Source organism: Myotis daubentonii, chromosome 10 (genome assembly GCF_963259705.1).
Source record: "Myotis daubentonii chromosome 10, mMyoDau2.1, whole genome shotgun sequence".
NCBI lineage: Eukaryota > Metazoa > Chordata > Mammalia > Chiroptera > Vespertilionidae > Myotis > Myotis daubentonii.
Genome location: NC_081849.1, coordinates 29,866,267 through 29,882,468, shown reverse-complemented (window position 1 = coordinate 29,882,468; position 16,202 = coordinate 29,866,267). Strand labels below are relative to the sequence as shown.

The 16,202-nt window shown below is 43.4% G+C and overlaps 1 protein-coding gene across 2 annotated transcripts in view; it reads left to right on the top strand.

Moving 5' to 3' along the window:
- Positions 1-15,853, top strand: part of DGKI (diacylglycerol kinase iota) — a 396,707-nt gene extending 380,854 nt beyond the window's left edge. For both annotated transcript variants that reach the window (XM_059711894.1, XM_059711895.1), the window contains 4 exons: positions 876-996; positions 10,230-10,266; positions 11,892-11,991; positions 14,702-15,853. In XM_059711894.1, the coding sequence (XP_059567877.1) occupies positions 876-996; positions 10,230-10,266; positions 11,892-11,991; positions 14,702-14,818 (375 nt within the window). In that variant the 3' untranslated portion in view covers positions 14,819-15,853. The remainder of the gene's footprint in view (positions 1-875; positions 997-10,229; positions 10,267-11,891; positions 11,992-14,701) is intronic.
- The last annotated feature ends 349 nt before the right edge of the window (positions 15,854-16,202 follow it).

Here is a 16,202-nt window from a genome sequence, read left to right as displayed (position 1 = left end):
AATGTGCCATCTAACTTCTTGGTGGTAGACACATTCCTTTTGCTTATTGCCTGCTGGGTTATTTGTTTGGCATTTGTCCTAAAACTACATTTTAGAAGCTCCAAAAGGCTCTTCTTATCCTGATATATCATAGTTTAGAGAATAGGGACCCATTTACACTTTCTATAATTTTTAATATTTCATAAACTTAGACTGTATCATTAGCTACCTTATTCTCAAGATGCAAAATCTGTTTTTTCCCCTAGTCTGTTTCATATTTTAGGTATTTTAGGTATTATTTAGGTGATTAACAGAATACATACCGGCTGGGCTGCAGACCTGGATGAAGAAGGGAGCTATACCTGTGTGTGCGTGTGTGTATGCTGTGTGCTCGCGTGCAGTGATCTCTCACAGGGAAATGGAAAGAAGCTTCTATGGAGCTAGGTTTATTAGAGATTAAAGTAAAACTGAGGGACAGGAAAGGAGTTACCTACCAGACACCACACTAATCCTGCCTATAATTATTCTTTCACTCAAGAAAAAGCTGAGCCAAAGCAGGAAACTTATTCTCTTCTCCACTCCCTTGGAACAGGCACCAGACAAGAAAAGGAAAGAAGAAAAAAAACCACACAGGAAAATAAATAAGTGATTCGGTATATTTCAGTTTTCTTAGGATGTTCAACACCCATATGCCCTCTCAGGAGTTAGTGAGACACTGGCCATCTATTTGAATTATCACACAATCGAGGAAGATTACTTCATCTCTCTGACGTTTCTGTGTCCTCTGAGGCTAGAAATATTTGTGGTTTGCTGCATTGTTCTTATTTTATCACCAGTGAGCTGTTTCTCTTGTTCCGGCCTCGGTCTGAGCTTCTTTTTATCTGTCTCTTTTTCAGCTAATAGAAAGCTATAAAAATGGAGGCAGTCTGCTAATTCAGGGACCAGACCACTGTTCACTCCTTCACCACGCAGCTAAAACCGGCAACGGGGAAATTGTGAAATATATCCTTGATCACGGTGAGTAGACACAAGATCACTTACCCAGCAAACAGATTGAATTAGTAAGTTGACTTCCACCCAGGCCAGCTTCAGAATGGTGGAAATGCTCTCCAACTTCTAGCTGACTCTCTGATTATTTGAGACAGCGGGATTGTAGTAGACCACTCAGCCACGGGGTACCCTTAACCAGTTAATGAGTAGAAAAAATTTTCATATCAAGATCATTACAGGGTACTTGGGGGCGTATTCATTTAAAAAATCATGTACAAAAACCAATGCAGCCTGGATAATATGCTTTATTGTTTGGGGAAGATCTTTTATGTTTTGGGAAGTTAACTGGTTGGGACAAGTATCTAATCTATATTTGTAGCCAATCATTCTCAGGATTAATGAGAGTATTCATCCTGTCTTTCTAGTCTTTTATTTATTTTTTGCTCTTTGAATCTCATCTTTTCAACTCAAGTCACACTTCATTCTCTCAGATACATCTGGTAGCCTCATGTCCTCTGCGGCAGGACATGCTCACCTCCTGGGCAGCTTCCTCCTGCATCACTAATTTGATGTTATATCATTTGCTGGAAGCAGCTTGCAGTTTTTAGCATCTTCCTCTAAAAGCCCTTCAGAGGCATACACACATGTGCTGAATACCACATCTTGACCATTCGTAACAGCTTTCCTTGTTTATAGTGTTTCTAGGACGAAGAACAGGAATGGGGGGGGGGATCGCCTGTGTTTTCACAGGAGAGAGTAGAATAGTCTTTAGCTCTGAGAGATCCTGGAGGCTTTGCTGTGAGCCCTAGCAGTGAGCCTGTGGCCAACCCACTTTGTATCCAAATTTGGGCTGTAAATAGAAAGCATAGTAGATATTCACACTCGTTCCTGCTCTTCTTTTAATTCAATTTAGCAAACATCTTATTTCATTCATTCATTCATTCATTCAATCATTCAACAAATATTTGTGGAGTGCCTAGTAAGAACTACATGTTGTAGACCAGTACACACATACAAATAAAATACAGTCACTGTTTTCAAGCAATTGCAGGCTAAAGAAAAAAATATCATCATCATAGGCATAATTAAATTTAAAACAGTTGCATAGATGTTTTTTAAGTCATATTGCAAAGCTACAAATAGAAAATACAGTTACCATTATCAAGCACATTTCTATGCCAGATGCTTATAGTAAATACATCATCGAATCTTTACAAAGGTCTTGTAAGGTTGCCATCTTGTTTTTGTTTTTGTTTTTGTTTACCATTTTCTTTCTTTTTTTAATATAAATTTCAGAGAGAAAGGGAAAGGGGGAGAGAAATAGAAACATCATTGATGCGAGAAAATCATCCATAGGCCGCCAGAGCCCAGACCGGGAATCAAACTGTGACCTCCTGGTTCATAGATCAACACAACCTCTAAGCCATGCAGGCTTGGCTGTAGTTGCTGTCTTCTTGATCATTCTCAATCCTTTCTTTCTAGTTTGCCCTTTACCCAATGAGATTGAGTGCTTGTTCGCATCCTTAGGCTGCTCCATACTTACGTGCCCTCTCTGGAGTTAGGTGAGCCACTGGTACCTAGTTGAGTGATAACACAGGTTAGAAACCCTCTCTCCCTCTCTCTTGCTTTACCTCTCCTGAAGAACTAGCACTTCCCCTGCTTCCAGGTTCTTCTCTGTATCCGTTACCTGTGGGCGTCTCCCTGGGTCTCTCACTCACGAGGCTGTAACCAGCCACAATTTTGACTGAATCTGTACAGAAGAGAGAGACCCTGTCACATGTTTGGGGCTCTCCGTTGGGTGGCTGGAATGGCCAGGATACCTGAGTCTTTCTCTGTACCTGGTTTTTCATCTCAGGCTTCTTCACAGCATGATGGTCCTAGGGTTTCAGGAGGAGAGAATGAGAGCTTCCGGACACCTTGAGGCCGGACTGGAAAGTTCTGTATCCTCTGCAGCATTCTGTTAGTCAAAACAAGTCACAGAGCTGGTCCCGACAAAGGGAGGGGGGAATTGAGCCCACTGCTTCATGGAAGGAGCTACAAATCAATTGTGTCCGAATTTAATTTACCACCCTCCCCCGCTCTCCATCTTCTCCACCTGGAAATGATGACCCTGCCTTCTCAATGTCCTGAACTACTGATCTACCTGAAATCCTTGGAGCTCAGCTTTTATATTTCCCTTGGTTCTGGGTCCTAAGGTTGCTTAGCACTAACAGTTCTTTAACATCACAAGTTCTTAAACAAGTTTCTCCCCTTTTTAGCATAGGTATGTCCCATGCAATATTTGGTACATACACTAAAAACAAACGAAAACCCTCTCCTCAGTTGAGTCTTTTCAGGGGCATGTCAGATGAGGCTTGAGATGGTATTTCTCTAATACTCTTCCCATTGTAGCCCACACTCATAGGGGTTGGAGTTCCTAAGCCCAATGAGAAATAGGTACACACATGCTTTGCCTGGCATGAAGTCCAGCTAGCATGTCAGTCTCAGTGCTTTGACCAAAGCCTGACTTTAGATACTTAGGGAGTTTCTCTTCCACCTCCAGTATCTGCTGCAAACATTGTATCACAGGATGCAGCTCTCTATCAAAACTGAAGGACACCAAGGAACTTATTAATTCCTTCTGGGAGAGAGCTTATTTTTCCAGTTCTCTTGGTTAGATTTTTTTTTTTTATTGATTTTTTACAGAGAGGAAGGGAGAGAGATAGAGAGTTAGAAACATCGATGAGAGAGAAACATCGATCAGCTGCCTCCTGCACATTCCCTACTGGAGATGTGCCCGCAACCAAGGTACACGCCCTTGACCGGAATCGAACCCGGGTCCTTTCAGTCCGCAGGCCGACGCTCTATCCACTGAGCCAAACCGGTTACGGCTCTTGGTTAGATTTTGTAAAGAAGTTGTTTTAATAGTGATGCTCATGAGAAAAAACTTCAGATTCCTGTAATCACCCCAATGTCACTCACAGGCAAACAGTTCCCATGGTCACATCTTATACCCTCCCTGCTTCACCAGGATCTCTGATGGACCTGAGAGAAAGACGGTGGAGATAGTGAAGCAAATCCATTCCTTCTGTTTGAAAATAAAATATTATTATGCTTTACAGTCCAAGGATCACTGCCTTTTTGATAAATGGCAATTTTTCAACTTTTAGCACTATAGCCAAATAGTGGGAACTGTATCACACTTGATTTTAGTATTCATCAACCTGATAGGCATTGCCAGCTTCATGCTTAACTTCAATCTGTTTATTTAGGAGTATGGATGTAAAAATCTTTGGACATAATCAGCCTAATTCACCAGTGTCCTTAACAGCTACGCACTTCAGCTCGTCTATTTTTATTGTTGTTTGTCTTAATATTTTTAGTTACTGATACAATCTGTATTAACCTGTGTTTTCGGGGAAAATCATCTTTGCAGAACGACTCATCTATGATAAATGATAGAAACCCCTTTAAGTTATACTGCTCCTGAAGTCAGAGATAAGTACATGGAAAGCCTGGCCCTTTCTGTGCTCTATAGATGAGTCTGAGCAGTTTGAATTCACATAAACTTCTTTTAAAAGCAAAGAAAGATTTTACACTGTGCTAACGATCAAGAGGAACACTCCTCCTAGTCTTGAAGCCTGAATCTCTCTTAAAGTTTTAGTGGTTTTTTGTTTTTAATTTGGGTCAAGTCTTTCCTGTGGCTTCATATGAGTTTTAAATCCTAAAAACTTTTTTGTTTTGTTTAAAAAAAAAAAAAAAACCCAGACCATAAAGATGCCTTTAATGACAAGGCTTCTGAGAAATCAGGGGCCCTTTCTTGTCAAGGCACAGGATGGAAATTGTATGTGGCCTGTTTGCTTACTTGTCCTTTCTCTCCCCTCTGCTGTGTCTTCTTCATTGGATATTTATGGTGAGCCGTGGGGTTCCCCATCAGGAGGACAGCCCCTGAACAGGATTCAGGGAGATTATGCTCCCAGCCACCACATTCAGCAATGTATTTCTCTTCTAAGGACTCTTTTTAAACCGGGCTGGGGCCTGGGGGCATGTGATGTGTGCTATGTTCTGAAAAACCACAGGAGGCTTGAATTTTTTCCTCCTGCATCTTCTGTGGGACTTCTTGTCTCAAATTCACAACATGCTGCTTTCCTTTATGAAAAACTGGAATTTGGGCATTTGGAGGGTTGAAAAGAGGAGGAGGAAGGGACAGGGTGGGGAGAGGAAGATGCAGAGGGATTCCAGCTGAGAATCCCCCCAGCGGTTCCTGCTTTTCAGCTCCTTTCAACCATCTTTTTAACCCGCTCCCTCCTCCCTGGTTTTACCCTGGAAAGGACTTTTGTGTGGTTGGTCTTTTACCACCCTGCACATGTTTGCTCTTTTGTGTGTTTTTCTCCCCACTCCCACCCTGTTGCCCCCTACCGTGTTTCCTGATAGAAATCTCACTCATGCATTTCTTTTTTGATTTCAATGGCTTATTTTGTCTTCCCTCTGTTTCTGCCTTCAGTCTTTCTTTTCTTTTTTTACCCCCCTTTTTCTGCCTCTGCTTCCCCGAGAGAAACGACCACATCCCGCTGGGACAGGATGACGGTGCTGTTAGAGTTCCCAGTGCCAGCTCTCCCCAAATCGGCGCAGCTTTTGTCCTGGGCCACTGGAGGATTTGGAATGGTCTGCTGGCAGCGTCAGGGAGACTAATGGGAAATGAGGTCCGAACAGAGAGAGGCCGTGGGGAGGTGGAAGGAATAGCAAAGGGGATTTGGATGCCTTGGTGTGGGAAGCAAATTAAAAGATGCACGTGACAAAGACACATCATATACAATAAAGTGCAATGTGGATAAAGTTGCATCCCTAAGAACCGGGGTATGCAATGGAAGAGCCTATGGGGTGGGCACTGGGCAGCGGGCCTGCATTTTGGAAGGTTTGACTACTCACCACGCAGTTTACATTCTTGTGTTGGGAGATCTGCAAGTTTTCCTTCCTTTCCTATTCCCTGGCCTGCACCCGCAAACACTGATATGGCTGTCCCCATATTTTTCTTTCCCTTATTTTTCAGACCATTCCCCATAAAGCACAGTCTCTTGAATTCATGTTCCATTTACGGATCTTTCTCTGAGAAGAAACAAGAATTTGGTTAGGATCCACATTAATTTTAAAATATCATTTATTCATTCATTCACTTGAAAAATTAATTCTCTCTTCCCCACTCTTGAGAAAAAAATGTTATAGTAACAATCACTGCTAATCTTTATTATTCTAAACTAGAGGCCTGGTTTATGAAAATCCATGCACTTGTGGGGGAGGAGACGTCCCTCAGCCTGGCCTACACCCTCTCGCAGTCCAGGAGCCCTCGGGGGATGTCCGACTGACAGCTTAGGCCTGCTCCCCCGGGCCAATCGCCGCTGCTGCCGGTGGCCTCCCTCCACCACTGCCGCCGCCCCCAGCCCCCTGATTGCCTTCCCCTCCCTCTGCCCACTGGCACCCGCCTTGGCTGGCGTGGCGCTGCCCGCTCACCAGCCCTGCCCCCTGCCGACCGATCCTTCTGCCGTTCGGTTGACTTGCAAATTAGGTTTTTATTATATAGGATGCTTTATATGTATGAGCACATTGCATTCTTACAATAGCCCTACACAGTTTGCTCTCTTATCTCTATGTGACAGGTGGTAAAAACTGAAGCATAGTGAAATTTGGTTAGTTGTCAAAACTCACACATATTATAAGATGTGGTCTCTGCCCTCCATGTTCCTAAGACCCAGCAAAGGACAGTGAAACATGGACAAACAACCACAATGCTGAGTTGTTTGACATGAGTGTCCTGTGCAGGGTACCAGTGATAACTGGTGCAGGGCGGTGGAAGGGCAGTGATTGCCTCCCTCTCAAAACTTCATGGGGACATTTCCCCCATATCCCTCCAATAGGGTTAAGAGTTGTTTCTGGTGCAGATCAGCTGTGGGATGGTGTGTGCACATTGTAGTAAGCCCTGGGAGGGACAGAGAGCCAAGGTTCCCTTCTATATCCAGGGAACAATTGTGAGCTCTTTACTGACAACGTAATGGTATTCCTCCAAATTCCTCAGGGGAGACGGCATGGTATCCACAGTCAGAACATATGTTCACATAAAATGCAAAAGAAGCCCACACCCATATGTTCCCCTTTGGTATCTATTATTTTCTCTCTTTCTCCTGTTCTTTCCCTTATTAGTGAGACTCAAATTAACTTTCCAAAAATCACAGATGTTCTTATTATCTACTTTTTTTCAGGAGAATTTTTGTAATCTGTTTTGATTATTTTTGTTTCTCTGCGATGCTGGGAAGGTGTGTTGATGGGAGAAGTAGGAAGGTTTGGGTTAAGTTCATTATTCAGAGAAATTCCCAAAACCTCTAACTGGAGTTTCTTTAGATATTGATTAAGAACAAATGTATCTTGTTTTAGCAACGGTGCCTCTTTCTTGCACCTCCATCAGCCACAGAAGATGAGGGGAGAAAGGGAACATGACAAGCAGCCCCAGGCAAACTTCCTCAGAATGGGCTGACCCTCTGGGCTGGCTGCATGTATGGAGACTCTTGTCAGACTGTGAGGAACAAGGTCCTTTCCCGTCCTTGTCCGCACTTGCAGGGTGCCAAATAGTTGCAGTTTTAGCGCAGATGAAACTGCTCAGGGTCCTGTCTCTTGCATGGAGACTGGGACCCTAGAGGTCATGGACCCATCATAGCCTCAGCTCTGAGTGCTGAATAAGGAGGGAAATGGGCAAAGCCTAAGTATGCAATTCGCAGCAATGATGGGAACACACTGCTCCTGAGGCTGGCTGGCTTGTGTTCACAGGGGTCCTTTAAAAATAAATGGCTTGAGAACTTTGCTGAAGGTGACAGGGGTTCTTTCAAAGCACACCCCCTTAGAACACTGCTCCTGACCTCGTGGAAAGTGTCCTGTTGGCAATTGAATAGGCCTGGAGTCCTTGGTTCTCAGGACATATAATTCTAGTCCACAGGTGGCTCTGTACACTAATATAAGTAGGAGTGAAGTCGCCCTTTTATATAGCTTTCCTTCACTGACGTTCCAACGTCTTGACGTGGTGTGACCTGCTGTGTCATGTCAGAGAATAGGACACAAACTTTAGGCCATGTGCGTAGTGTGCCAGCTACTGTCTTAAGACATAACTTTTATTAACTTCTGAAACCTCACTGCACTCTTGTGAGATACGTATTATTATCAGTCTCACTTTACATGTGAGAAATAAAATGAAAGTGCCCAAGATCTACTAAGTGGCAGCTAGGGCTGGAATTGTAAACCTTTGATCCTGACCACTGCACTCTGCTGCTTTGCACTTCTTTGGTGGGGGATGTGGGAGGGTCATCTTTCACCTTTCCTTAGAACCACAGGACTGAGGAACAGAAATGAATGAGTTAAATCTTTGTTGAATCCTTAATGTAGGGTCGATCCTCGAGGAATGTGAAAAGTAAAAGTATTCTTATATTCAAGGGATTTAGAAGAAAGGATTTCAGGGGACAAGACATACAACAAAAAATCAAATACATGGTACAAGGGTAGACCCAAGTAAGCTTTAGGAGAGTTCAGAAAAGGGATAGATTCCTTCTGCCAAAGGTGGTCTTTTCAGAGGCCTTGTCAGAGACTAGGCTCTACAAACATTTAAGATGTAGGTCTGAGGCTAGAAAAGGAAGACTTCTCAATAGGGACAGGGGAGGGAACAAGCCCTGAGAAACATGTGGGTGATGGAGAAGTGACCACTTTGGAACATTGGGAACAAATGGAGGAAAGGTAGTTCCAAGTGAACACTGTGAACTTCAATGTTTAAATACTTGGAAGTAAGTAATAGATATGACAGATGGAAAACCTGGAAATCTAAATAACATAAGAGCTTTCAGTCTTCTTCGTAACCGTTTCTTCACGCTAATTATATTCCAGGCAGAGACCTTTGAGGAGGCCTGTTTGTGGAATAGGACACATAGGGAGACAAACAGGACAGACGTGGTGTCGGAAGGTTTGCCTGGCCTTGACGACCAATGGATGTGAAAGAGAGGAAGCCAAGATGATGACTTAGCTCTTGGGTGACCAGGAGGATTGTGAAAGTCCCATCATACCTGTCATCTTCGCCTTGCCCAATGACCTTCTTGGTTAGAAAGTCCTAACCTCCTCTTCTCCTTCTTCTGATGAGGTGGCAAGTAATCACATAAGTAAATTTTCAATGATAACCATATCCAACAACACAGAGAGCAAACCAACAGGATCCCATTTCTAAGGACTAAAATGCTCAACACCTGGAACCGTGTTTGCCACTTTCAAGTACATTTGATTCTTTCATTCAACCAAACATTTAGGCATCTGCTTGGCACCAGGCTCTATGCCAGTCACAAGGCCACCAACTCAAGGGGCTTATGAGAATCTAGTTGTGAAGAGAGAAATCAGCAAGTGATTTTAATATGGTTTATGTGTTATATATCCACACTTGTCTGGGACAGTCTCAATGGGATACATTATATTAATTTCCCAATTATAGGACACAAAGTGAGGGAGAACATTTGATGCAATATTTGGAGTGAGGTCATAGTTGGCGTCATGGAGGAAATGGTCTCAGCAGGCTGTATAGGGTAAGGGATTTAGGGAGGGCTGGGGAGGAAGGCAGTGGCACTGCAAGTGGGAAGGTGGGCATTCCAACCAGTGTGTGCAGACTGAATGAATTCATTAGTGAACATACAAAACATTGCTGATGTGCAAACTCATAGAACATATCAGTTCATAATGAAGCTTCTATCATTTGATATTTATGCAGAACATTTCTTCCAGGTGTTGGAAGGGAAATTTTGTGAAAAATAGAGTTTCACCCTATTTCTAAAATAAGGCTATTGGACCGCATGGTATCTATTGTCTCTTGTCGATTTACTGTTATATTGCACAAGACCCCATCCCAAACTACCTGCCACTGGAGAATGAGAAACAATCTTCAAAGCTCAGCTGATTGTCCCCTGCCTCCCAAGGGAGCCACTTAATTATTTCTCACTTAGTCTATTCCAGTTGATTTTATTTCTTCGACTTAATTGAAAGCTTCCGGAAGGAAGGCGGAGGCCATGCCACTCTTTTGTGGCTCCCATTCTGCACATCTCAGCTGGCGGTTGGGAGATTGGTGGGAGGAGGAGGCCCCATTATCCCTCTCACAAGTGCTCTTTCTTATGCAGCTTTCCAAGGCATTTTAATTGTGACTATAGAGTTTCTTATTAATAGTTTTTTTAAACTTATGTTTGATGGGCGTGTCTTGCTTTCCTCCTGTTTAGGACCTTCCGAGTTATTGGATATGGCAGACAGCGAAACGTGAGTCTCACTTTTACTACATAGTCCAGATTATTCTTCAGAACGTATCTAGGAGAAAAATGCCATGTCTAGATAATTTTCATGTCAGTGATAAAACATCCACTTTCTATTGTGTTTATAACTGTGCGGGGCTAATCTTCTAAATCAAGAATAAAAGTCACAATAAAAGTTGATGGCAGGTATCATAATGGTTGCACCCTCAGTCATTGAGATTCATCGTTTAGAGGTTCCTACAAGCAGTATACTTCTACACTGGTGCTGAGAAGTCTAAAAAATACATTTACCTTTTTTTTTTTTTTAACTCTTTGTTAACTGGGGTTTGTGAGAAAATTAAGCCCTAATGCTCTCTTGCATGTCATGAAATTTCTTTGCCAAGGCTAGAATGGAACAATGCCTGTAATACAGCCACCGGAGAACTGAGAATATGGTAACTCCAATCATTTTCATGTTCTGAAGTTCAGATGAGGATCTGGGATGATCCCCAAACTGATAATTTTTTCTTTCAACCCCCCCCCCATCCCTAGGGTAGCAAAATAGCTACTATTTTCCAAACAGGAACAAAGAAAGGCTAAGCATCTAACCCTGAAAACCATATAGAAGCACTAGAGAACTCCAAAGAAATTCAAAAGGAGATAAGGAATGGGCCAGGCTGGAGTGGGATGGGGAAGGGAGCGGAAGTGGGGATGGTGGAGGAAAAACTGACATAAATAGAATGAAAGACGGGGGGTGGAGGGGAGTAGCCATGCATTAGTTACCCGTCGCTGAAGAAACTGCCCATTGCTATGCGAGCTTGTCCACATACTGCACACCCCATAGGACAGGCGCCACTGACCCCAGTTCCCCGCTCTAAGGTCTGCATTTGATTTTCCACGAAACACTTTAGCATTAAGTACCTTTTCAGCCTTGGGTTCCAAATGGGAAAATCCTCCTTTTCTGACTATTAATGGAGCAGAAATAACCACTTTCTCATGCCCACTTCCCACAGTGACTGGCTGGCTGGTCTTGGGCCTGCTGCCGACTGGGGAAAGCTCTAGTTCTGAGCTCTCTCCCCAAGTCTCTCTGTGCCTCCCAGATCCCCTATGGCTGCCCTTCCCCTCCCACCTGCCCCTGGAGGTGAATCCAGTAGGTAGGCCAGAGTGAGTGTTAGCCTGGTTCCTTGCAGTTGAGTTCCCAGGAGTTATTCCTGTGATGGGTCTGAGGGGCGCTGGTTCCCCATCGCTGTTCCCTCTGAGCTTCATCTAGCATCCCCCACACTCAGCGTATCCATACAGAGTGTTGTTCCCAGTGTTCAGATACAGCCACACACATCAGTCTAACAGTGCCATGGAGTCCTGCCTAAATGAAACATTAGTAGTTGACAACAAAATCGCTCGGCCGAATTAACCAACACTGTTTAAAAAAGAGGCTGGAGTCAGATATTGTGGTTACGGGATGACTAACTCAAGCACTTTAGGCTCCCCCCCCACCTCCCCGAAATGGGCCCTGCCTGCAGCCAGGTCTCAGCCTCAGACAGAGAAAGAACATCAGCAGCAGGGGTAGGATGAAGCCACCCCCTCCCAGCAGCCTCCACCCCACCCCGGCCCCCAGCCCCTTTATGGGTGGTTTCCATTTCATCTTTGATTTAGGGGTGAGACTGCACTGCACAAGGCTGCCTGCCAGCGGAACCGGGCCGTGTGCCAGCTTCTGGTGGATGCAGGAGCATCTCTGAGAAAGACGGACTCCAAGGTAACTTGATGAGTGAGTGCAAACATCCACCCACTGGGCAACATTGCAGCGCTGTGGCCTTCGCTTACGCCCACAGCAGAGGCATCCTTTCTGTGCCTGTGGAAGTGCCGGGGGGCTTTGGAAAAAGGAGGAAAAAATAAAGTGCTTCATTTAGAGAAACTGCAGTTTAAATGTATAAGCACAAAGGGAGGGTGTGTGCTCGCCTATGGGGCTTTAGCAACCTCTGAAGGACGCGCTGGCCTTGGGATTTGGGGTTCTCCTCCTGCTGAATGCCAGCAGCCAGGCTGCGGAGAGGTGAGATCCAAAGCCCTGGGAGAGGGGTCAGGCTTATGTTCACAGACATTGACCTAGCCTTGGAGAAGACCCGTTGGGATTTCTCCTTCATCTGCTTAATCCAGTGTAGCTTAGAATCTGTGATTTATGTGGCCCCATTTTGGGGTGCCAAAGTGATTTCCAGTCACTTCCAAGATGGGAGGTCAGGCTGCACCGTGAGTCATTCCAAGTTACTGAGAGCAGTCAAGGAAAGCGCTGAGAGCTGGCGTGAAGGAGGAGGTAGAGCTGAGTAGCATTGACCTACAAATACTGCCGTGAGAGAGCAGAGTTAATACCAATCAACCCCATAGAGCAGCCTGGTCAGCTCTGAGAATTTTCAAGCACCCTGGGGAGACTCCAAGGAAAGACAAGCCACTTAACGCAGAGGGTGGCAGAGAAGAATTTGAATATATGTAGATGAGGACAAACAAAAGATGGCGGGGGACCTGGCCCCTGAGCAGATTGCTCTGTGTCATCTCTCTAAGTTTCTGTATCAGATCAATGGGCTCCATGTTCCTTGAGGTTTCTTCCTACTTTACTTTATGTATGTGTGTGTATTTTTCCAAAACACAAACAGCTGTATTATTTTTGTGATTATAAATAGAGTGTGTTCTCACATAGAAAACTCAAGCAGTGCAAACAATACAGGAAAGTAGAAATAGCTAGAAAATTCTACATTCTAGACATATCTGTTATTAAAATTTTAATGATCTCACTTCACATGTATGTCTATTTTTCTCTCTCATTATTTTAAGTTGATAAAGTCAGACTATGCATGACTTAAGTTTACACCCAACATTCTGTTCTAGAGATCTTACCATACAAAGTACTATCCCTATGCTTCATCCTTTTCAGGGATCCTCTGTTTTTTCCATTTTTTTAATTTGATGCTAGGTGAGAGCATCACATATGATCATCATGACAGAATCTACTTGGGTTTTTTGGAGAGAAGCAATATCTTGAGAATTTCTCTTAATAGAGAACAGTTCCTTAAAAAAAAATCTCAAAGGCCCACCCTTGTCCATCTCCCTGAGTATTTAGAAGCTATAGAAATTCCAACTTCATTAACATTGACGTAAGCACAAGATAGTCTATTAATACCATAAACAAGTGGGATAAAATTATAATAGTAATGTTAAGCTAGTGGATAAATATTAAACCCCAACTAAAGTAAAATTTTAGAAAGAGCCCAGAGCCACTATTATTTCCTTTTTACCCTCTGCCCTGCATCCCCTAGAAGCTACGAGGAACAGGTTTCATTGAGGTTGACACTATCCATTGTGTTAACTGATCTGAAGGCTGAAGTTTTTGATAATTTTTGTCATACTTTTGTGCCTTTATGCATAGAGCTATTTCCTTAGTACAATGATCATGCCTCTACCTTTTCCTTAGAACTTAATATCACTTATTTAAATAGATAAGACTATATTATTAAACAAAAATTAGAAGTTTCAAGGAGTGTCAAGTAATATCCAGAAGCATTCAAAAGAATGAGACCTTCCCTCCATTTACTAATGATTTCCATTCATTGGCCTCATTCAAAAATATCATGTGTGTATGTGTGTGTGTGTGTGTGTGTGTGTACTTACAAATACACATGTAGCATTAAAATAGGCTGCAAGACATTATATAATCACTCAACATGATGCAGAAGAATGACATAAAAATGTTTGACATATTATTAAGTGAAAAAGCATGTTAAACCACAGTATATAAATATGGTTTAATTTTGATAAAATAATTATGTATACAGCTATAGAAAAAGAAAAATAGTTATTCCACAGAAGGTTAACAATGGTTATCTTAGTGTTCTGGAATATATTTTTATTTCTTTTTTATGCTCTTCTACTTTTCCAAAATTTCTTTAATCAATACCCATCAATTTTATAGTCAGAAATTAACTCACTCTTTGGAGAGATGAGAATGTTATAAATAGGGGAGAGAGTCTTTAAAACCAGCAAAGAAACCTTTTTAGATTGTTATGACCATCCCTTCCCAGAGTTAGTATAACAGAAAGAGTCCTAAACTAGACATCGAATGCCTGTTTCCCTGTTTATCTAGTTAGTAATTTCTCTACACCTGCTTCCAGAGAGGGTCTGGGCTCCAGAACTCACTGTGCTAAGTTTCCTGCTGTGCACTCAGTGAGACTCTGATCCTATGATTAGACTCTATGCATTCTTAGAGGGAACCCCCACCTGTCCACAAGGATGGTCTCTTTCTTGTGAGCTTATGTATCTCTCTTCCGTCAGATAATAGCTTGAAAAGTGTCTTTTAACTCTAAAACAGTAACATGGAAAGATCCTTACTAGCGCGTCATCTTTGAGTACCTCTGTTCCTGTGGATCTTTAAAAAAATCTCATCCCAGGTGTGTGTGTGTTTCTTTCCTTTTTACCTGCAGGGCAAGACGCCTCAAGACAGAGCTCAGCAGGCTGGGGACCCTGATTTGGCTACTTACCTAGAAAGCCGTCAGAACTATAAGATCATTGGCCACGAGGACCTGGAAACTACTGTTTGACCCTGGTAGACGGGCAAAGAGAACCTGAGCGAGCATATCACCTGGGCCCTCCCGGCGATCGGGCAGCTCCCCTGGAAGAAGCTGATGGAATCCATAAATCTGTCTCTCTCCTGCAAGCATCTGAAGCCATGCCACCAGTTTTTAAGGGCTACTGAGATGTACAACAGAATCGAATAGCCCACAGAGGACGAGGCAGGATACCTGGAGATTGGTGGAAAATGAGTTCCACAAAATTTGATCTTTATTGCTTCCAGCAAGTAGCATGAACTTCTGTGTTCACCTGTATCATTTATTTTAAAGATTCAAAGGATGTTCCTATAAATGGCACTGCTCCCTTCTCCCCTATGCATTCACCTTCCCCTGTACCGCACCATTCTGCCTGTAACCACCCAGAAAAAATTCGATACAATCTGTTCTCTTTACATTCAGTCTTTGAAGACCACAAGACTGTCTGAAGGTCTTTTGAAACCCTCTGGTTGTCCTGCAGAAATGTAACTGTAAAACTGCTTCCATTTCCAAGACTAAATATACCAGGATGACTTAGTGACGTTTTTTGCATGTCACCCCTCCCTGCTCATTTCTTTTTCATCATCTGGGAGCTGGGAGTTGCCACATGGATAATGTCAACTTGTGCATTGTATCTCTGAGGCATGGTGAGGTGGCATGGGAGTCTCCTGTTCTCAGCGGGACCTCAGAGAGGTAACCCAGGGGTTGGCCCCATGTGCGGGCCTGTTACTGATGGCCACAAAGGCCAGGCTCAGCTTGGGCTGTTTGGACAGCTCCATACTGCCCAGGTGTAGCCATCTTTGCCTTTTGCTGCAATAGAGGTGAGCAATGGACTAAGCCAAGGCCCGTAACTAGTCTGCAGAAGCACTTAACTTTAAGTGCTGTTTCAACTGCAGAGCAGAAAAACCACGTGTGGGAACTGTGGCTACAGGAAATGGAGCTCGGTGCCAGTGTTCACTTCTAGGCTTTTTTGAGTGATAATGGAAAGCAGGCTAATGGACTTGAAATAAAACAGCAGAAGCAAAAGTAGCAACATATGTCAAAATAACTCACTTAAGTAAGAAAACAGTCACTGGAGCTTTGCACAGAGGCTAATAAGTACAGACTCTTGGGTACAGTGGTGAGAGGGGCCCATTTAGGTTTTCCTTCTAAGTTTCTGGTTTTCATTACCCCAAGTTCGCCCTATGCCAAGGACAAAGCCTTGCTGTGTGAGTTTCACTGCCCGATTTCCAGGAGGTGTGGCCCTTTCTGATGGATGCCTCCACCTACTCCTGGTCAGCTCCCAAGGTCATACCTGATAGCACTATAGCCCCATTTTACATGTACGGGGTAATCTATTAGTTTCTCTATTTTCTTCTGCTAGGACGTTCTTAGTACA